This window comes from Erigeron canadensis, chromosome 8 (assembly GCF_010389155.1).
Source record: "Erigeron canadensis isolate Cc75 chromosome 8, C_canadensis_v1, whole genome shotgun sequence".
Taxonomy (NCBI): Eukaryota; Viridiplantae; Streptophyta; class Magnoliopsida; order Asterales; family Asteraceae; genus Erigeron; species Erigeron canadensis.
This window is the reverse complement of record NC_057768.1, coordinates 41,622,297-41,644,881: the sequence shown is the minus strand read 5'-3', so window position 1 is coordinate 41,644,881 and position 22,585 is coordinate 41,622,297. Positions and strand designations below refer to the sequence as shown.

Below are 22,585 nucleotides of genomic sequence, written 5' to 3'. Positions count from 1 at the left end.
TTCATGTTAGTACTTAGTAGCTTGGCATGGCCCGGAATTATTTCTGGATTGGCTGGTCTACCTAGGGCAAGGTGAACAAACCATCTATATTCCATTTATCCATGATTTTTCTGGTAGAATCTAGCATAATGAGAACCACCTGGCTTCGTTGACCAAAAATACCCTGATTGTATGGACTTAAACAAGCTCCGAGTATAGTTTAGTGCTAAATGTGTAAAGATTGAAACTTTTGTGGTGAAAATAAAAAGAATAAAAGTATACTATTACTAAAAAATATTATAGTTTAGTGCTAAAAGTGTAAAGATTGAAAGTTTTGTGGTTAAAATAAATGGAACAAAAAGTTTACTAAAAAGTATTATAGTTTAGTGCTAAAAAAGTAAAGATTGAAACTTATGTGGTGAAAATAAAAAAAAATAAAAATATACTATTCTTTACAAGTTAAAAAGTTTAATAAAAGTATTATAGTTTAGTGTTAAAAGTGTAAAGATTAAAACTTCTGTGGTGAAAGTAAAAAAAATAAAAAGTATACTATTATTAAAAAATATTATAGTTTAGTGCTAAAAGAGTAAAGATTGAAAGTTTTGTGGTTAAAATAAATACAACAAAAAGTTTACTAAAAAGTATTATAATTTAGTGCTAAAAATGTAAAGATTGAAACTTATGTGGTGAAAAAAAAAAATACTATTCTTTATAAGTTAAAAAGTTTAATAAAAGTATTATAGTTTAGTGCTAAAAGTGTAAAGATTGAAATTTCGGTAGTGAAAGTAAAAAAAATAAAAAATATCTATTATTAAAAAATATTATAGTTTAGTGCTAAAAGTATCTATTATTAAAAAGAACCCAATTTTATGTTCAAGCCGATTGACTTGGAAAAGTGGTCCATATAAGCCTAAACCAATTCTATCAAAAAATCGGATGCAAATATGCAATTGAACCGGTTAAAGAATAGAACATTGATTGAGCCAGTCAAACCCATTCTTTATAAAAAACATAGATTTTTTTTATTAATTAATATAACCATGAAAATTCCCCATTTGATTTCCAAAACATAGTTTGCGTTTAGTTATATAAAACAACTCTTGATTTTATAGTTTTTTTTTTCTTTCAAAAAACATGAAAACACAAATCTAGACCAGATAAGAATTTATAGACTAGTTTCTATGAAAATGAAAAACACAATTTTCGAACATGAATTTGGAAAACAACGTTGTGATGTTTTCCATTTTTCATGTACATTTTCCATTTCCCCCCCTACCTTCCTCATACAATTATTCTAATTTTCGATAATGAAAAATGAAAATAACATATTTAAAATTTGAATGCATTTTTAAAGATTTTATATATTTTGCAAGTCATGGATCCCATAGTTTACTACAAGTCTACAACCCAAAAGTAAAACGGGCCTGCAAAAGGCTTGATCCACATCTCACTTAAGTTCGGGCTTCAAGCCCTGTGACAATAAGCAATAGTAATATTAAAGCCCTAATAACTCATTATCCCCATCTTCCTTCTTTTCTATCCACCGCCGCAAATCTTCCTCTTCTTCAGTTTTCCAAGTTAACTTTCAGGTAAGCTTTTCACTGTCCTCTTCCTTTTTTTTAATCATTTTTTTTATTTATGTTCTGCTAAATTAGTTTTCATAGCGACAATCTTTCTTATATCAACATATATAGTTTCTGATAATTTAATATTTAATATTAGATGATAGTTGAGCCTTTTAAGCTATAGTTTCATTTTTCTGTATATAAAAAAACATGAAATCATTTATTATAATAATCTATATGAAGATTTTTCTTTTCCTCCTTTGTTTGGATATCAGTTATCAGAAATTTTAATGGACAGCTTGAATAGAGAATTATAAATATTTAGTTTTTATTTGTATAATGACATATTTTCATCTAATTTACATGTGCATACATATATATATGTATATATTGAATTTAATATTATGATGAAGTATTTTATAGCGAATTTCATTTGTATAAAGGTTTTTGAATAATGTCTCGATATCGGTTAATTGGATTTTATATTATTTTCTCAGGGTAACTTTTGTTTACCCACATTACACTACTGACAAACATGGCAACTCAATTGAGCAAGAAACGAAAGGTTAGTTTGTCGTTGATAATTACGATTCCGCCTTTTGTACATGCAGTATATCTTGGTCTAATTTGTAATTTTTTTTGGGTTGTTAGTTTGTAGCAGATGGCGTGTTCTTTGCTGAGCTGAACGAGGTTCTCACTCGGGAACTTGCAGAGGATGGTTACTCTGGTGTCGAAGTTAGGGTTACTCCTATGCGTACCGAGATCATCATCAGGGCCACCCGTACCCAAAATGTTCTTGGTAATGTTCATAATTTTAGTCATATATATCATAATTAACACTACCAGAATTAATTCCATCAAACATAGTTGAACTGAATGAGTTAAATTTTGTATCTTGGACCGTGGATGACAAAATGAAATAATTTGACATATTTTCAAGCAGTTATATTTGTTATACAATCGATGGATATCTATGTGGAAAGGGATGATTTTTACAAGTTTTTGTTTTTCTATGTGTTTTTGAGTTGATCATTTTTTTAAACAACTTGGTTGCAAATTGTAACTGATTATTGAAATTCAATTTGCAGGTGAGAAGGGAAGGAGAATTAGGGAACTGACATCTCTCGTTCAGAAGCGTTTCAAGTTTCCAGAAAACAGCGTGGAGCTTTATGCTGAAAGGGTTAACAACAGGGGTCTCTGTGCAATTGCCCAAGCCGAATCTCTACGTTACAAGCTTCTCGGAGGCCTTGCTGTTCGGAGGTTTTTAACACGTTTTAGAATGCTTGACAGATCATTTTTTACATTTCTTCAATGTACTTGCATATATGATCTATGTGTGTTTGAATTTTTTTTGGTCACATTTGGTTCTTGGTGGTACATGTTTTGCAAAATTGACACGTCGTTTAGCTCTTTAAAAAGCGTTTTTATTGTCATTTGACATGTTTCTTTTCAGTTTACAACAACTTTATACATCTGATTGCTATCTAATGATGTAAAAACTTGCTATGTTTTTGGGTTCATTAACAATAGATATATATGAAGGTTGAGTTCCATAAAGTTGTACGATTGATTTTCTATTCGACTGTTGTGTAGGGCTTGCTATGGTGTTCTAAGATTCGTCATGGAGAATGGAGCCAAAGGATGTGAGGTATGTACATACATGCCTGTCCATGCGTTGTTTCTTTTCACCGTTTCCTTCGTTAATACTTATCATTTTGTAGGTGATTGTTAGTGGAAAGCTTAGGGCACAGCGTGCAAAGTCAATGAAGTTCAAGGATGGGTACATGGTATCCTCCGGTCAACCAGTCAAGGAGTACATTGACTATGCTGTCAGGCACGTGCTTCTTAGACAGGTAAACTCAAGTGTTCACCTGTTTTATCTGCTTGGTTTATGTGACTTTATTTCTCTTTATGTTTTTTCGTTAGATGAGGGCAGAAGCAAAACTTTTAAAAGTTTTGTGAGAATCAACTTTCAACATATGTGCTAATAACAACCCAAAACCAGTGACGGAACTTGAAAATCTTTTAGGGGGTGGGGGGGTTCAGATTAATCATCTGATGTTTTTGTGCTATGAATAGCATATTAAACATAATTACGTGAATGTCTTTATATTAGATATATTGATTTACTCATCATGACTTTAGCTTTATATTTATATAACTAAACAAATTATACAATAAACTAGTTGTTTAATAACAGTGAACTATAAATGAAATAGATATAGAAGGTAAAAAAGAAAAAGAGGCAGCAATAGAATAGAAAAGAGTTAAAATGGAAGAAAGAAGGATTTGAACCTACGCCTAACACAATTGAAACGCATTAAATCACTCCACAAAACCAGTTGGGCTAGCTGAAATTTTATTATCATTTAAAAGTTTAGCATATAACTGCTAGCAAATGGATATTTTGGAGGGGCTAGAACCCCTACCTGCCCTTACTAAGTTCTGTTCATGCTCAAAACCGTGTATTTTGTTTACAGGGTGTTCTTGGAATCAAAGTTAAGATCATGCTTGACTGGGATCCTAGCGGCAAGCTTGGCCCCAAGACACCTTTACCTGATAATGTTGTAATTCACATGCCCAAGGATGATGTTTTTACCCACCCACCCAAAGAAGCTGAGGAATATATGCCACCGCATGCTGCTGATGAGCCTTTACCTATGCCCATGCCAGTTTAAATCTCAGTCTGAAATAGGATTTGAAATCAACGCGATCCGACTGGTTTGGAAGATAAGTTTTGGATATGTTGTCTTTTGTTGAGTTTGCTTGGACAACTCTTTTCATTTTGGGCTATTGTAAGCTTTACTTTTTTTAGAACTAACTGAATTTTGTTAATCTGGAGTGATAATGTAAGTTTCAGAGTTTTTTTTTAATATTAATCTTATTGGCTATGAAAATGGTGATGACATTTATACTTGTATAAAAATATACATGCATGTATACATGTATCATGTATAGACTACGTGTATGGGCATTATGTACTAATAATCCAGTGGAGCGAAACACGGGAGCGAAGCAACCTAAACATTGGATGCGAAATTCTCACATTGATTTGTTGATTGTTAGGCTTTTGGATGGTTGTGTAAGCAATTTGGTGGGATTTTTCATCCCTAGAAAAAATTTATACTTGTTTCCTTCTTATATATCTATATTTTTAGATATAAGTTAAAAAAGCTAATGTTTGAAAGTGTACTTGAATCTGTTCATGTGAACACTCTCAGTGGTTCTTAATGAGATGCGAAATGAAACTTGGTGTTTTAAATGAAACTAGTTGTAACCGGAAACGGGATAACTTGGCGTGGTTACCTCGTCTTATTGTTTTCAGGTTTTTATGGGTACTGTTATGACAGTTACCAATACCTTTTTTTGAAAGGCAAAGTAGATAAATGGATAACACCCTCAACTTTGATGCGCCTACGCCGGGTTCAAATCTTAGCAATGCTCTAAAGGGTTTGTTCTCTCACGTGTAGATGACTATAGCATTGCTAATGCCCCCTCACCACATTTGCATGTGGTAAGATTTGAACCCGTGACCCCCTAGAAAAAAAACCACAAAGTAAACTCTCTAACCAATACCTATAACACACAAAATGGTATACTGATCCCGGTGCTACTCGAGTGTTGGGACTTATATCTGGTGTAGGACCCTATTACAGGGTGCCTAGTGGCATATACTCATCCCTATCCCAAACTAAACTATATTAAAACTTCACATATCTATGATCATGAGAATCTAATTAACAAGCAAATACAAATTAACGACACAATACAACAGTAATAATAATACAGAAGTTTTTTCCTTTTTCTTACACACTACAAAGGTTCCAAGTATGGAACGCGCACATTTAATCAACATTAATGCAAAGAAGTTAATTACATGTCTATTGTGAACCCAGGCACAAAGTTTTTAACTTATTTTGGGAGGATATAATGTGGACATACAAGTTCTACAAGCATTATAAATATAGACTCACATCGGGCAACCTTTGAGATGGGATTGCAACGAGAGCTTTTTTTTTACTTAGCGTAATGCCAAATTTTTCAGAAAGGTCATGCTCTTCACCTTCGGGCAAACACCAGTCAAAAGAGTGCAACAATGAAGCCAAAATAAACATTTGAATTTTCTCGGCTAATCGAAGACCTGCACACACTCTTCTTCCCGAGCCAAATGGCATGAACTTCGTATTGTGTCCATTGTAGTCAAATTTGTCTACCTTAGTGTCACTCAAGAACCTCTCGGGATAGAAATCCAAAGGATTGTCCCAATATCGAGGATCCCGCTGAACGGACCAAACATTTAGAAAGATGACAGAACCCTTTGGTACTTTGAATCCACCCACTATGCAATCTTGGCTTGGTTCCCGCGGGATTAAGTAAGGGGTTACAGGGTGCAGCCGAAATGTTTCCTTAATCGTAGCATCTAGGTATTCTAGTTTCCCGAGATGAGATTCTTCGACAATGTTATTTATACCTACAATATCTTCTAATTCTTCTAGAATCCTTTTCTTTACTTTAGGATTTTGTAAAATCTCAGCCATTGTCCATTCTATCAACGTTGTGGTTGATTCCGTTGCTCCAATCATAATTTCCTGATACAACACATAGTGTAAACAACTTGCACATAACAATAGAATAAAGAAAAAAATTAATCTATAATTTATATCTTTTTTTGAAAGGTGTGGATCATTTGTTCGCAACAGGGGATCTAACTTACGTTGTCTTAACCGGATCCGTGCTAGAAAGCCCCCTCACCCTCAATACCTAGTAGGAGGAGAAACCCCCAACTAAAACGCCTGAAGACACGACATACATGTTGACAAGTTTAAAAATCTAGATATGCAAAATTCCCATATTATGATTCTTATCACTTTTACGCCATATATCCTTTTTCTCCTAAAATTATACACTAATCTCTTCACATCAATTACTTGCATCTATTTGGCATCGACGCCACCACTAGTCGGCGTCAGCACCATCAGTCACCGCGCCTCCACCAGTTGGCGTTGTCGAGCCATGTTCGAAAACGAAGAGGAAGAGAGAGTGAGATAGCGGGTTAACGACTAGGAACCGTAGGAAGTAAAAAGAAAAACTCTACACACAATCAAAAACCACTATCACACACGTAACCACTTTCTATGGCAAACCGAAACAACCAAAACAGAGCTCATAGAACCGTGGGTTCGGATATGTGGCAGCGAAAACTCGTCTAGCTGTTGCCCGCTTTCTCATCGTCATCAGGTCAACGAAGCAACCCTTCATCATCGGGTCAAAATAGCAACCCTTCGTCATCTATGGGGCTATCCCCTTTCACACCCAATCCACAAAGTTTTTGCACAATATTCACAACTTTTTTCCAGCCAATAAGGGTTTTGCACGTTATCCACCACAACAATAGGCCATGTGGGAAAAATTCCTTCTAAGGACAACGAAAATTTCGGCTATGGGAATAACAACTGGTTACCGAACGTTCTCCGCCATTAATCGAAGAAGATTAAAGATAATGTTTGCCAGATAGTTTTCAAAACACTAACAAGCTTAATTGAAGGCATAAGATTTTGGGTAGTATATTTTTGTGTGGTTGTGAATTAACTAAGCTAAAATCCAATGTAACAATTAATTAATAATTTCAACTAAGCATAAAAGAATCTTCTTTTAGTTATACAGAGAGATGAATACTGAATAAAGCTTACGAGGAGAAGTGACTTTATTTCAGTGATGGTAAGTGATTTTTTGTCTTTGAGCTCCAACAAGATTTGTAAGAAATCTTTCCTAGTAATTTCTTGACCAATTCCATTCTCCGACAATTTGGAAATGTTAGATTTGACTCGATCGTCAATGATACTTGTGAATATCCTGTCTAGTTTTTCAAGTTGCATCTTCATGTTCCGGGCAACCCCTTGTATGTCAAACCATGAAAGACACGGGAAGAAATCGGACAAATTCGGTTGTCCCATGATTTCAACGATCTTGGTGCTCACCATCTGTAACTCAGTTCCCAGATGGTTGTATTTTGCCCCTTCATCTGTCGAGTTTTCCCAAATCATTCTTTTTACAACATTGGTTGATGTCAAGAATGAAATCTCGCTGATGTTGACTGCGGTACCAACTTTACTAAAAACATTCTTGATGGTTTTTCTAACTTCATCCTTTCGGAAATAACCACATGCTTCAAGGTTCTTGTTGCTTAGAATCCCGTCCACAAAGATCTTGCGAAGCTTACGCCAGTTGGAGTCGTACTTAGAAAATACTAAATCTTGGCCCCCACTTGAAAAAACTGACGCTGCCACGGTAACGTTGCGGTTAGCAAAGATCTCGTCTTGGTGACGGACCACCTCCTTTATTAACTCCGGGGTGTTTATAACGACTTGAAGTTTGCTTCCTATATAGAACTTGAAGATGGGGCCGTAAGTGTTACCCATGCTGGTCAACTGCATATGTAAATCCGGACGAAGAAAGGGAAGGTACCCAACAATTGGCAAGGTACGGGGACCTGGTGGCAATGCTGGCGAGGTGCCCGAAAGTTTAGTGAGCTTAGACAACCATAAACATGCCAACATCACAACCGAAATAGTGATTACTCGTACTACTACTGCTGGATCAGTGGTAATAGTAGTAGTAACCCGGTCTTTGTTATTGCTAATGATAATTTCCCACAACCATGATCCGTAGTTGCTTACTAATTGTAGCATTTTGGCAATCAAAGTATATATGTGCGCGGGGCTAACAATTTGAGTACAGATCAAAGACCAGTTTATAGCCCGGCCTGGCCGTATTCCTTAATAATTTCTTAGGTAAGTAGAAGTGTAGAACACACATTTGTATTAAGCCTTTGAATTATATTAAAATATTTAATTGGCATATGGGTCATGTGGTTTGTTCATTTTAACAATGAGATTTTTTTTTGAGTGACGCTATAATTGGGGTCCCTATTTTAAGACTTTTTACAAGATAAGTTCTTTTTTAACAAGACCGTTAACAGGTGTTGTAAAGTCTGCACATGGCCAAAATGTGCAGGGCCAATGTCGTCTTTTCACACAACATTAAGACTCTCATTGCTGATGAACTCAAAAACAAATCCTTATCGCTAAAATGAACAAACCATAAGGACCAATCTTATAAATAAATCTAAACTTATAAATGTTTCAATTGATAATGATAATGCAATCCACATAATAAATTACATTCACGCCTTTAAAATACAAAATATGATACTTAGTATATCAATTTTCTTTTGTTAAAACCTATATTACAATAAACTTTCACATATATCTATTAGTTAATATTTATTTATTTAACTAACCGCATAAATATTTAATATCTATATATAATTAAAAGTTCTATTATGATAGTGAAAAAATTAGCGCATTTTTAACGATTTGTCGATATGTACTTACTAGGGTTAATTAGGGTACTTAATAAGATTAATGACTTAATAGAATTATTAGAGTATTGAATGCTTATCTATTTATTTAATATATATAGTTTAGTGTAGATGTATATTGGTATTGATAATTTGGTACCCCAGATTAAATATCTAAGTAAATATAAATTAATGTATTAATATGGGCTAAGTATATATATATATATATAGATAGATAGATAGCTTAAGTCGTAAAATAAAAAATGACACTAATGTATTAAGATAATGATATAATACTAATCGAAAGGTGTGTTATAACGCGTATGTTAATTAAAACGATATCACTAACATCCTTATTTTTGATAATTAAATTATTAGTGTCATAGAACAATAAATTTAAAAACTAACGTGTATATGTATAACGTTGGTTAAGAAAGATATTAGACAACATTTACGTAATTTAGAATCATGGACTTTAAAAACAAATGAAGTAATGTCAAATAAATATGGAATGAATTGAATCAAAAGTTACTAAAGGATATGTATGTATGAATCAATAACTGTTAAGATAATAATAGTTATTATTAGTGAAAAGAAGGAATTCAAGTCGGTTGAGGTGTAGAATACGACTACATGTATTCCAAATTTATGAAGCCAAATAAATATACTTTGTAACTACAATCATAAGTTTTATACAAATATTAAATCTTCTTTTAGTTTTTCTCATCTTGCACGACTTGCGGTAGTAGACAAATTGAGCACAAAAGCACGGCTTACGGCAGTAGACAAATTTAGCACAAAAGCAATTTGTGTTAATTAAGTGAAACTAAATATTTGATCAAAATTGGATAAACTTGGTCATATAAATCAAAGAGACGATCAAATTAGATAAAATCAAATTCTCTATTACTCAGCTACAATCTATTTTATTGGGTCAGATTTTGTTCCCTTTTATTCATCCATCAAACCCAACCTTAAGATATATATAAATACACATCGATCATAAGTTTTCAGCATATCTTCACCATTCGAAACAGAAACTACACCATCGTACGTCCCACTCTTCTGTTGACTGCAAATCCTTGATATATTGATCAGAAAGTTAGAAACAAAAGTCTATGTTTAGATCGTGTGTCAGAAAGTTCGTAGCTAGATCTGCTTCGGGTTAAGCTATCACCCTTGAGTTGTTTCTTCTTAGTTTCGAGATATATTCGAGTTCGTTTACGAGGCCCATCTTTCATCTGTATAGGTATATCGAGATCAACTCATTTAAATATCTACCTTGTGTTTGTATAATAGATATAAAAAGTATACTAATAATGTACGTAAGTTTTTGTGGTAATCGATCTATAATATTGATTCAAACTCGCGAAACAGAAAACAAAAACTTTTCGATGATGGCATAAAACAAAAGTTCTTCTTTCGATTTAAGTATAATAAGACACGAGACGTTATATAGAAATGGATCGAGAAAAACTTGATCAATACCTAAACGATTAATCATGTTACTGTTAGTTTTGTATGTTGCAAAATAATGACAACCTTTGTAACGAGTTTTCCGCATACGTACGTACGAGGAAGAAAGTCAGTCAGCCATATGACAAACTTTATCATTTTAATATATGTTTTAAACATGCTATGGTTATTAACCATATTAAAGAAAATAAAACTTATAAATCTAAATAACTAATTCTTATAGAAATTCTTAAAGTATTTTGATTTTAGTTAAAATTATATTAATGTAGATTTTGTTTGCTAATCTTGGTGGAGTACGCCGGCTTTTGAAAGTTTAGACCTTTATTAAGGTACGGATATTCTAAAGGTTATTAGGAGCTTTTCGGTCCAATCTTTTCTTTTAAGACTTTAATTTGTTATATATGTATATATTATTGTACGGATATTGTAGTTGGTCTTAAGATCCTTCCGGTAAAATCTTTTCTCTCAAAACTTTATTTTATTAAATGTGTATTTCTTTTTATAAAAGTTGCGTGTTATTTGAAAAGTTAGTTGTTTGTTATCCTTTGTATAAATATTGTGATATCCCTGACTTTTGATGTACTAACGAGGTTGCCTTCAGAAATATTTATTTGGGAATCATAATATTTTATTCTTTATAGTTGTGTCAAAACCATCTCTTGAAACCCGATTTGAGTATGGTCCCGAAAAGATGCGTTTGGTATATTACATTTGATGCGATGATTTGTACACTAATATGTCCCTTCAATATTCGTTGGCCGAAATAATAATACAGTCGCTTATTATGAATCATATTAATTGGCCCCAAAAAATTAATATAGTCGCATTTTGTGATTTATGAAATGTCCCTCGAATATTCGTTGGCCACGAAAATTAATACAGTTGCATACTATGAATCATATTGATTGGCCTGAAAATATATAAGTGACTCTATTGAAATTTTGTAAGAATTGGGTGGATGGAGATGTGTTTTTAAGTCAATATTTTAGAATGTCTCAAAATATATGTAATTATTATTTATTTGTTCGAAAACTAAGTTTGTCATTTGATATATTTAAGTGTATATATATATGTATAAGTCGGTCAAAATGGTTTCTTAAGATGTGCATATAAGAGTAACCTATCGATGGAGGTCCTATGGGCGGGTTATTGTGAAACCGATGACGTGGCACCGACCGTAGCGGTGTATTTGATTTGATCTAGGGCGCCTCCTTTAGATTACCCGGTAGTAGTATGCGCACTTTGATATTTTGATAGGAGACGTATGGATCGGTCCTAGGCATTTTGTAAGTTTGACTGTTGGCGTTTGTGACATTCGTCACCAAAACTGGTAATTTATTATAGTCTCTAACTTACATTCCAAATTTCTTGACTAGTCAATATGCCTATATAGTATAACAAGCATAGAAATGTGGTGATCATTTCCAATATGGGATTTCTATTACTTGAATTTCAAAAGTTTAGGATTGAGATATTTGATCTTCCTAAACATAGATGACTATAACTATCCCCGTAATTTCTAGACTTGTAGTTGTTAGTCATATTTATTTCTAGACATTGATAAATTAGTATACGCTATTTAGTGGTGAACGAAATCAATATTTATGAAAATAATATATAATTAGTATAAGTAGTAAGATGGTAATAGTAATAGTAAAATATCATATGTTTAGTAAAAAATTTTAGTCATATATATATTACAATAATTTATGGTGAGCAAGGAATTTTAATTCCATTAGAATTCTTATGATGCATTAAGTCTAATCATAAACTAACTAAAACACTTATCTCTCTCTATATATATATAATAACTATACCCTAAATAAATAAATAAAAAAAAAACAAAACCCTTTTTGATTCTTTTTTCTCTTTTGTCGACCAACCAACAAAAAAATCACAACATCAAATATTTTTTCTATTATTATTAATCATCTCATTGTCAAAGCAAACTTTGGTAAGTTTAATTATAATTCTATTGAATCTTGATTTAAATTACAATTAATAATAAATTCTTAAAGATTATATTCTATTCTTTTTTCAAGGTATCTAAGAAGAAGATCATCAATCTTGGGGTAAAATCACTTGTCTTCTCTTTTTATATATATTAGTCTTTTTATTTATTAATATATATATATATATATATAAGCATATCTTTTTATTTATTAATCTTTATTTATAAGTAACCTATTTGATGAATATATATTATGGCAAATTTATAATAATGAATGAAAGGGTTTTTTTAGGGTTAAATCAAAAGCTTGAAGTATAAATCATATTAATGTTAAAAGTTTACGTATTTATTGTAGCATAATAATTAATGTAATTAAAGAAATACAATTATGAGGGCATGGAAATCATAATAACAGATGTAAATAGGTGTTGGAAGGATTTGAAAGTTTTATATAAGTATTTATTGTAGTAGTCTTTAAAACAGTAAGTTTGAGTTATTTCAGAATCTGGACAGATTCAGTTTGTTAACTTTAAGAGGTCGTATCTTGGTCATGGAAGATGGTTAAGTCACGTTTTTGGTGTCTAAAATTAATTTCAGGAAGTCTACTTTCTGGTGGAAGTGGTTTCGTGTCAAAAAATGAAGTTTAAGGTTGTCAAACGAATTTTATAACAAAACTGCGCAAAGCTGAGTTTTCCGAACGGATTTTGGTCGACTTCAAATAGTCATATCTTGGTCGATTTTATGAACTGGAAAATTATTTTTCTCCAGAAATGTTTTTGAGATGTTAATATTGTACAGTAAAAAAATTGGATTTTTTTGAATCTTCGAAGGCCCTTAACTTTTATAAAACTTTTCTGTGCGCGAACAGTAATTTTTCTGACTAGTCTGTAATCATTGAATTTTTTTAAAAATAGTTAACGTGCCAAATAAATTATGTAAAAATTCATGTAAGTATATAACACTCTAAGGTAACAGTAGTTAAGATTTGGAATCTTGAATCATTCGTTTCATCCTAATAAAAAATAGATAAAGTTACCAAAAAATTTCAGTTAATATGAACTTGTAGAATTTAATCTTAAATCAGTAAAACAATATATTATATATTAAGTTATGTGACTTGTAACTTAATAATATATGACAAATCAATTGTGAATATTTTGAAAGTAGCCATATGTGTATTTCATCAAATACGAGTTACAATGGACGGTTCTTGACCATGTCCATAATTGTAACTTGTTCATATTTATATGTTGTGTAGATTCTAGCGACCTTGTTGGATTTGCATAACTACTTGCTTGTTGAGGTGAGTTTCGTGGCCCCTTTTTATATTATTTCTTTGGGGGAAAATGATGCTCAAAACACTTTTCATTTCTTTACTAGCTGTGCCAAAACTTATTTGTTTTCATGGACAAATACGTGTAATTATGAAATGTGTATGTTAGCTTGCTTGTATTGATTTCTTTGATGCAATAGATGTCTTTTGATATCTATTGAAGACTATTGGAAAACTATCGACCAACTTTATACTCCAGCTGGTAGTTGTTGGTATTTAAAGCATGATAGAGTTGTTGGCAGGAGTGATGGGGATTGTGTTGTTGGATAACTATGATGGCATTGATCAGTATTTAGTATGCTACTACATGTTTATATTTAAATTATTGTCCAAACTTGATATATCATGCACAGCAAACTCATTTGTATTCCTTTAAACCTACGAACTCACCAACATTATGTTGACATTTTCGAGCATTCATTTTCAGGTAATAACAATGATTAAGAAGATTGAGCTTATGGACTTTAGGATGACCAATAAAGAGATCCTTCATGGACTCCTAGATTGCATGTGAAACATTGAACGCTATTTGCAATTGTTACTTCTTTGCTATTTGAGGCGTGTTGCCTAGACTTTCCGTTTGTGGAAATTACATTTATTTTAATTTCATTTAGTTGACTCTATTATAAAGTCCATGTGCTATAACTATATCTTTTCGTCATATCCTACGATTCCGCCTAAGGTGGGGTGTGACAGCGTTTTCGTAGTGTCATACAAAGCGTTCGACCCTTTGACAAGTAATTTTGTTTGACTTTTAGGTGCATTATTTTATAGAACTTGGTTTTATAGTCTACTTTGATTTGTTAATGTATAAGGTACTTATGAACTACGCTTATGTGTACTTTGATTTGAAATAAGTTTGTTAAGATAATAAGTTTGTTCTTTTAATATACGTCTCCGCATTTGATATTATATTTCAGTTTTTGTCATATCCGTTCACTGGGCTTTTGCTCAGCCGTATTCCTTTTTCTTTCTTATACGACAGGTTATCATAAGGGCTTTGAGATCGAGAGAAGAGTGTAGATAGAAGTGGACTTAGCACCCCTGGCTTTAGAGTTGTATTTCAAGCTTTAGAAGTATTTATTTTGGTTTATCAGGTTGACTTTAGTTTGATTTTGAATAAGAATAACGCCCTTTTGTCTTTTAGTTCTTTTGATATCATTTTGTATTGTTTAGAAAAATTCCAAACCATCATAAAAAAACCCGCTAAATAAAAGAAACGTACAAAACAACTCGTGAAGCCCGATCGTGCAACGCACGGACCTTCACTCTAGTGTTAAATAAAAAACTTTGACCATTTTTTGAAAGCATACTTTCTCCAAACCAAACAATCTTCACACTCTTATGACAATATAACGCATCTACGTTGTTCACCTCGAAACGTTATTTACATTTATCGAACTTGAAACACTTCCCAAAATACTTCTTGAAAGGTTTCTTGTAAGTTTGTTCATGAGAGAACTTATACATTAAAACTGAACACTTTTGCAAAACACATTAACCAAAGTAAACTAATAGGGTAAGTGTAATGATTTGTTTGTTCAAAACAAAATTATATTAAACAAAGCAAACTTTTTGAAAAATACGTTACATAATGTTATACATTCAATGAAATATACAAATAAATATTTTTTCTGTCTCATTTTAAGTGTTTTAGTCGCTTTTTTCTTTAAATTTTGACTGTAATTATTTTTGTTGTGTTATATAACATTTAATAAAAAATATATGAATGAATTTAGTTTTTAATGTAATTTTTAATATATATAAGTATTATCAACTATTACAAATTACATACAAAAAAACCTATGGTCACATTTAAAAGAAAAAAAATTTAAAAATGAGACGGAGTATATATATTATGAGAAATTACTCGAAGTGACCAATAAATTTTATGGTAGTGAGTATATATTCTATGTCTTAGGGCCAAAACGATTAAAAGAAAGATATAAGTAACATTGAAATGTCGTTTTTTATATGTTTTGGATCCTCATATTATGACGTTGTAGGGGAAAAACAAACTGATTGATCAAAATAAAACAATGGTTGATATCTATTAATTTAGTTATTTATTATTAAAAATGACGACCAAAATTAAAATATGTGCCTTATTACAAAACAATTACATAATACAATATAATCTTTACCCCTATAAAACTACTCTTATTTTTTATTTTTAACTTTTCACAGTCTTTAAATTAAGTTATCTCTTTTTTATTTATTAGTTTAAAAATATATCCATTTAATATACCTATAAATCTATAATATCTTTAATAAAATACGTCCATCAATTTAAGTTGCAAACCAAATACTTATCTTTTAGTACCAAGTTAAATAGTCTCTTGCAACATATAACCTAAAATTATATCATCATGATGTATATTATTTTGATTCTCACTACAAATGACCATTGTGTGGGCACCCTTCTAATAAGTTCTAATAAGTTGCAATTTTAGTACCAAGTTAAATAGTCTCTAGCAACACACCATAAATATATATCATCATCATGTATATTATTTTGATTCTCACTACAAATGACCGTTGTTTGCATAAAGTATGGATATTTCCAACGATTAAAAAACATATCATTTGTTAAGGATTTTTAAAAATGTCTTTAGTTTAAACCGTTTGGAAATAGTCTAAGTAAATTATGTATGTATCATTCTCAAGTTATTGTCATTTTTAATTGCTAGTGGCATGTAGTCAGTCATCAACCCGATGATTGATGATGGCGTATTGACAATAACTCTTTTGATTAAAGTGTAATATGCTTGACTTCTAGTTTTGGATTGTTACGTGTTATTAATAAATAAAAAGTAAAACATTAAATTAAAATAGAAATAAACAGAGATAGAGATGTAGGATGATGCAGCTCAAAATATAATTAAAATGCAAACATATTAACTTATACCGAAATCGTGTCCGTCTAATACACATATTAAATCAGATTATAATTTTCAATGATTATAATCGGCTAGTAGGAACCGGCCGCTTTTTTTATATGGTGATCGATACCGATGAAATTAGTATTGCGTGATAATTAAATGTAGATTCCGATGTATAGATTCCTTTTAAGGTATGGTCTCAATTGGAAAAGATTCTCTCCATTTTTGTATTTTTGCTTATAGACAAAATAGTCTTTTTGATACTTAAATAGTTTAAGTTCTTGGCATTCTACCCCCTTAGGGTGGATGGAGTGGAGTGGGCACCGGACCGGTACCAGATGGTACACCGCGCCGACCCCCGGTATCGGTTGGGTGGGAAGGAGTCTGGGCATAGTGGTGCCGATTTTGCTGCCACTTCTTGTGTCCGTTGGCTGCTTTTCCAATATTTTATTTTTTACTAAAACTAGGATCGATCGATATATATATATATATATATATATATATATATATATATATATATAAAGTTGCAGGCTTAGTTTGGAAAAGACAAAGTCAAAATGACACACATATATTTTCAATTTTAACACTGAAACTTTTAGCTATTTACTAGAATGGCCCAAAGTGTTTTTTTTTGTTTTCTATACATTAAGTTATTATTATTATTTATATTATTAATATTTTGATTGGTTTATAAAATTAATTACAAAAAATTTAATTACAGTTATAAAAAGAAATATTAGTTTTATATTAAAGTAATTTAAAAAAAAGAAATTTTAATTTTTGAAATACAAAGTAAATTAAATAGAAAAGGAGGGGAGGGGAGGGGTAGCGAGGTGCTCCTAGCATTAGGGGAAGGGAGGGGAGGAGAAGAAAAATTGGAGAGGGGAGGGGAGGAGTAGGCAAACTCTCCCCCCACCCTTAGGCTTGACACATTAGCCTTTTAAAGTTAAAATCAATTTTATAAAATTCATAATTTTAATTTTTAAACTAAAATTCATAATTTTAATTTTTAAACTAAAATCACAGGTTAATATTTAATGATTAAGTTTAAATCTTGACTTTTGATTTCAATTCAAAGTTTAACTTTAGAGGATCATTCAACGATTAAAGTGTATACACATATAATCGTAGAAATTCATAAAATATATGTAGATGAAAAAAAAGTAACAAAAATACATACATTTTATAGAAAGTACATAGATATCACGTCACGTAGAACGACAATACATAATCTATGAGGTGAATAACGTTAAGTTCAACTAGTGGCGGTATCAGGATTCCGGATGACCAGTAGCACAAAATTTTAAACACTAGCATCATATTCATGCACAGTAACGTCAATTACTAGATTGTTACGATTATTAAGCATTTCTTTAACGACTTTTCGCTATTCTTAAAATTTTATAAAGAGTCTTAACAATTTTGTCTGTTTTTGTTTTTCATTTGGTTACTAAGATATATCTTTATAAGCTTGTTGCTAAAAAAATCACTCAAAAGTTTAGAGTCATCCACATAGACCGATATCTCAAATTTCATTAACCCGTAGTACCAATAAAAAAATCAACGTATCTCAAAAAATTTTACACTACGTAGGTTAAACGGACCCGTAACCCGGGCTACTCCTTTGCTAAGTGTAGTTCCGGCCCAGAGTTCAAGTCAAACACTTGTTTATAATATCATATTATTTATACAAAATATAAAAATAAAGTTATGATGATTTTCAAAATTTACTATTTATATAATTAAAAAATATAAAATAAAGCTATAATAAATTAAATTTTAATTATCAAATTAAGTAACCCCAACGGCATTCCGAAGTCCTGCAATGATGCTTGGATCCTGGGAGACCAGGGTTCGAGTCTGAATAGGCGATGTTTTACCTCCAATTTAACGTCGTGCTTTTGGTAGCGGTTAAATTGGTGGGTTTTCCTCCTCCTGTGGTCCCTGACTTCGTGGATCGGTCGCTAGTGACTGCCTGCCCGTATGGATATAACGGTCAGCCGTTCTATGACACGAACGTTAAAAAAACTGTGTAAGAATGGAGTTTGACTAATAATAAAAAATATAATTACTAAACTAACAAGTATATTATAAATATATCAATTGTAAATATTAAAAAAATCTCTCTAATAGATATTTTTGGGCATAGTTGTTAATAGTCTTTGTTTGTCACATCAAAATTGTCAAAAATATAATTAAAGATAAAAATAATTATTAAATCATAAATATTTTTCACACATTCATGTATAATAGTTTCATCTTCAATGCAAATCTATACACGACCTTTTCATTTCATCTTAGATCAAAATTTTTTTATTTTATTTTGATTTAATAATTTTAATTAAATCTTTTTAAAACATGAATAGGAATTTATTTTTATTCATATATTATCATATATTTACATTAAATAAATGACTAAAGATAAATCTATCAACCTACAATTTTATCATCTAAATAGTCATTCTTTATGTGATTTTCAATTTAAATTTCCATCAAACAATTTCATTTACACATTATCAGAAAAGTAGCTTTATTTACAAAAAGACTCTTTTAATTTTAGGTGTTTCTGGATAATTTTTATTAATCATTATATATGAAATTGTACATGTTGATGGATCCATGATTTGTTACTCAAGTTTTAAACGAGATTAATTATTTAAAATTTTTAATTATCTTAGTTGCAATTTATTAGATTATGAAAAATATATACTTTATTTATAGACATGTTTGTTAGGCTTTATGTATAGAAATTTAGTTTAAAGTAGATAGAACAGTTTTTTTAAAAAATTTATTGTATTTGCATTGTCTTATTTCAAAGTTTATTGAGTAAATAATACTATTTTTAAAAAAAACTTATTAAGAGTGTTAAATCATATTATTTTATTTGCAAAATGAATTTAATTTGTTTGTATGTTAGTATTACTTTAGAAAACTTTTTTTTTTTTAAAGTTGATTTCAATTCAGACGTGTTGTAGACAATTTTAACCAGCAATTTGTTGTACCTCTAACCACCTCTCCAAAGAAAATTAAATACCTTGAAACCAGAGACTCGAATTTAACATAACCGATATGTTTCTATTGAACACAAAGTTTAGAATATTATTGACTAATATAAATTAGAATTATATTATGTTGAAAATCGAGAGCTATTAATTTCATATTTAAGATATGATTATTAGTCATGTCAAGATGTTTTAGCAAAATTTTTTCTATGAAAGTTGATTTTAAATTTCAAAATCATAGATTGCATGCATTTTTTTTATATTATTGTTACAATATGCATGTCTCAGATATTTTCGATTACTCATTTAAATTATAAATCATCCTCCTGACTATTGTTAAAAATGCTATTGACAAGGTTTACTTGTGTCGTGTACATGTTTAGTCACGTATTTCCTATCGGATAAACATGATAATACATTGTACGTAGTTAGAAAATTCGTAATACCACTTTACAAGTTAACTGGTTGTTGTAGATGCGCTTTGTCACGGAAATTCATTTGTACACGACAAAGCTTTAGATATAAACAACATATAGTAGTATTAGCGTGATACAAATCCATTTATGTCAAATAATTGGACCTACATTTTAAAAAAATAGAACAAGATTGAAGTGTAGTAATAATAAAATAATGTATAAAAACAATAAGATGTATAAAAACATAATACAAAATAATAACCATATTAGAGCACCCCCAACCACTGGGTTAAACCTCAGTGGCTAGGGGTGTTTCACTAAACCTGCTATGTGGGGCCCCGAGGAAGTTTACTCCAAGGTCTCGAGTTTGAGCCTTGGTAGGTTCTCCTCGACGATATTTTTCAATAAAGGAGGTGGTATGGTGAGAATGACTATTTAAGATCCGCTTAGTGTGATACCCTTTCGTTGTACGATTAGCACACATCATACGCGTCTAAGGTAAAATTCACTTGTCAAAAAAATATTAGAGCACCCCCAATGGTCACATCCAACACTACCTAATACACTGACACATCAACGGCACATCAGAAAAACCTTTTTCCAATACATTTTTCCCAATTCACACCCAATAACCAATACATCCAATACATTCCAATTCACTCCAACATATTTATTTTACAACTTTTAATTTAATAAACAAACAAATATAATTTACAAAATAAATACATAATATTATATAAAATCCTAAAAACACCAGTTTATTATTAAAAAAAACATTACAACACAGAGAAAAAAAACATAAACAACACTTTAAGAAAAATAACAACACTTAAAAAAAACATCATAATTATTTTAAAAAAATAATCATAATTCATTAAAAAAAACATAACGACTAATCTACTCATCGTTGCCTTCGTCTTCATCATCGGACACCTCAACGAACCCCTTGTACTCGTCCAACACCTTCTCCATCGCCTTCTCGATAAACTTTCGTTGTCGAGGATTCGGATTTGATTGACCAACAAATGAAAATGCCGCGTACATGGTACGCATTTTTCTTCCTCGCGAATGGAATCGAGGGCGTCCAATTTTTTGTCAATAAACACTTGTTTGGAGCTTCCACGTTGTTCGAGACGCGCGACCAAGTTGGATGCACTTGAACGAGATGAGCCCGCATCCGAGGATCCCGATGTTCGTGGCGTTTTCTTTTTCGACTTTGTGTGTGTGGGGGGGGGTGTGGAATAGCATTTAGGCCGAAGAGGTCGGTGTCGAGTGGCTCTTCTTTGTTGAGATTCACGGGCGCTTGGTCATCATCACTAGACTCGATCATGCGGGAGATCCGTTTTCTCTTTAACACCATGCCATCGACACCGATAAAAAATAGAAACTTTGGTTTATCTTTTAAAACGTTCCATGCATTGTACATTGTAAACTTCCCACCCGTTTCCAAAGTATACACTTGCCTAGCTTGTTCCATCACTTAAGCATCATTTTGCCACTATTGCGGTTATTATCATACTTATTGTAAATAGAGTTAAACTTCCTGACATGCTCCTTGATGAGACGCCATTTACCCGTGATTTGATCGGGTTGACGCTTGATTTGAACCACGACATTGTACATGTCGAACACACATCGAGCCAACAAAGAGCTAGGTGTTTTTCTTCCTCCCCGGACCACGCCACTTTTGGCTTCCTAATGACTTTCTCACCCGCGACATGCTTCGCTTTTCCCTTCTTACGTCTCGTACTACTTTCGGGTTGTGGTTGGGGCTGTGGTTCGGCTTGGGGGACAGGGTCGGGTACGGTTTGTGGTGTCTCGGGTATGGGTTGGCTTGGCTTGGAGGGGTCGTACGAGCTTGTTGGGATAGTAGCCATTGTTGGTATTGTTGCCATTGTTGAAAGTTTGGATCGTTTTGGTATGCCGGGTAATAAGGTTGTACGAAAGTTGGTGGCGTAAATGGTGGATATTGTGGTGTGGATGGTGAAGTATCAGATGAATGTGCACCCGTTGATGAGTTAGCGGGAACGAAGTTGTGTGCCGCGTTGTAGAAATCGTCGGTGGGGGAACGGTTGTATGCAATTTTTGTGTTTGTAGTAGAAGAATAAGGGTTTGGAGGCTAAAGATGATGTTTGGTGGGTGAAAGGTGGTGGATATTTAAATAAAGAAAAAAAAAATTAAACTAGCCATTTGCTAGTCTCCAACGGTTGCATTTGACCCAATTTTGAATTTGCATGCCACTTCAATTAAAAAAAGAAAGAAAAGAATTATGCATGAATCCTCCGTGTTGCCCACCACAGACGCTCCCAATACGCAATCGAATACAGCCGAATACGACTCACATCCAATGGTGTGGACCATATTCAATACCGAATACTAGCCAATACGGTATACAGAAGGGGTGCTCTTAGTGCAAATGGATGATGACACATGTCATTGGGTTTTTTTTTTTTTGTCAGTATATACTTTATTTTAACTACGAGGTTATAGTCATATTAATTATTATTTCATTATTTTATTTAAAATATATTTAATAAGGAATTTAGTTCTTTAATCCGTAAAATGTACCAGTTTAATCTAGTTTTTTTTAGGGTTGTACTAAATGAAGTCCTAAGAGATTT

General features: G+C 31.9%; 2 protein-coding genes across 2 annotated transcripts; one reads left to right on the top strand and one right to left on the bottom strand.

The window, feature by feature from the left end:
- The first annotated feature begins 1,476 nt into the window (after positions 1–1,476).
- LOC122578335 (40S ribosomal protein S3-1-like) lies at positions 1,477–4,415 on the top strand. Its single transcript, XM_043750277.1, has 7 exons — positions 1,477–1,568; positions 2,042–2,109; positions 2,196–2,343; positions 2,633–2,804; positions 3,138–3,192; positions 3,266–3,397; positions 4,025–4,415. The coding sequence occupies exons 2-7, from the start codon at positions 2,080–2,082 to the stop codon at positions 4,220–4,222; spliced, it is 735 nt and encodes a 244-aa protein (XP_043606212.1). The 5' UTR covers positions 1,477–1,568; positions 2,042–2,079; the 3' UTR covers positions 4,223–4,415.
- A 973-nt stretch (positions 4,416–5,388) lies between these two features.
- LOC122580609 (cytochrome P450 76C1-like) lies at positions 5,389–8,116 on the bottom strand. The gene is made up of 2 exons (XM_043752873.1): positions 7,235–8,116; positions 5,389–6,133 (listed from the first exon to the last, which is right to left on the bottom strand). The coding sequence occupies exons 1-2, from the start codon at positions 8,099–8,101 to the stop codon at positions 5,501–5,503; spliced, it is 1,500 nt and encodes a 499-aa protein (XP_043608808.1). The 5' UTR covers positions 8,102–8,116; the 3' UTR covers positions 5,389–5,500.
- Between the last annotated feature and the right edge of the window lie 14,469 nt (positions 8,117–22,585).

Bases quoted from the DNA above. Each gene is read 5' to 3' on its own strand.
- LOC122578335 (XM_043750277.1), top strand. From the start codon at position 2,080: ATGGCAACTCAATTGAGCAAGAAACGAAAG. The intron at 2,110-2,195 runs GTTAGTTTGTCG...TTGGGTTGTTAG, and splicing joins AATTGAGCAAGAAACGAAAG to TTTGTAGCAGATGGCGTGTT. The intron at 2,805-3,137 runs GTTTTTAACACG...ACTGTTGTGTAG, and splicing joins GGAGGCCTTGCTGTTCGGAG to GGCTTGCTATGGTGTTCTAA.
- LOC122580609 (XM_043752873.1), bottom strand. From the start codon at position 8,101: ATGTTGGCATGTTTATGGTTGTCTAAGCTCACTAAACTTTCGGGCACC. The intron at 6,134-7,234 runs GTAAGCTTTATT...GTGTTGTATCAG, and splicing joins AAATAAAGTCACTTCTCCTC to GAAATTATGATTGGAGCAAC.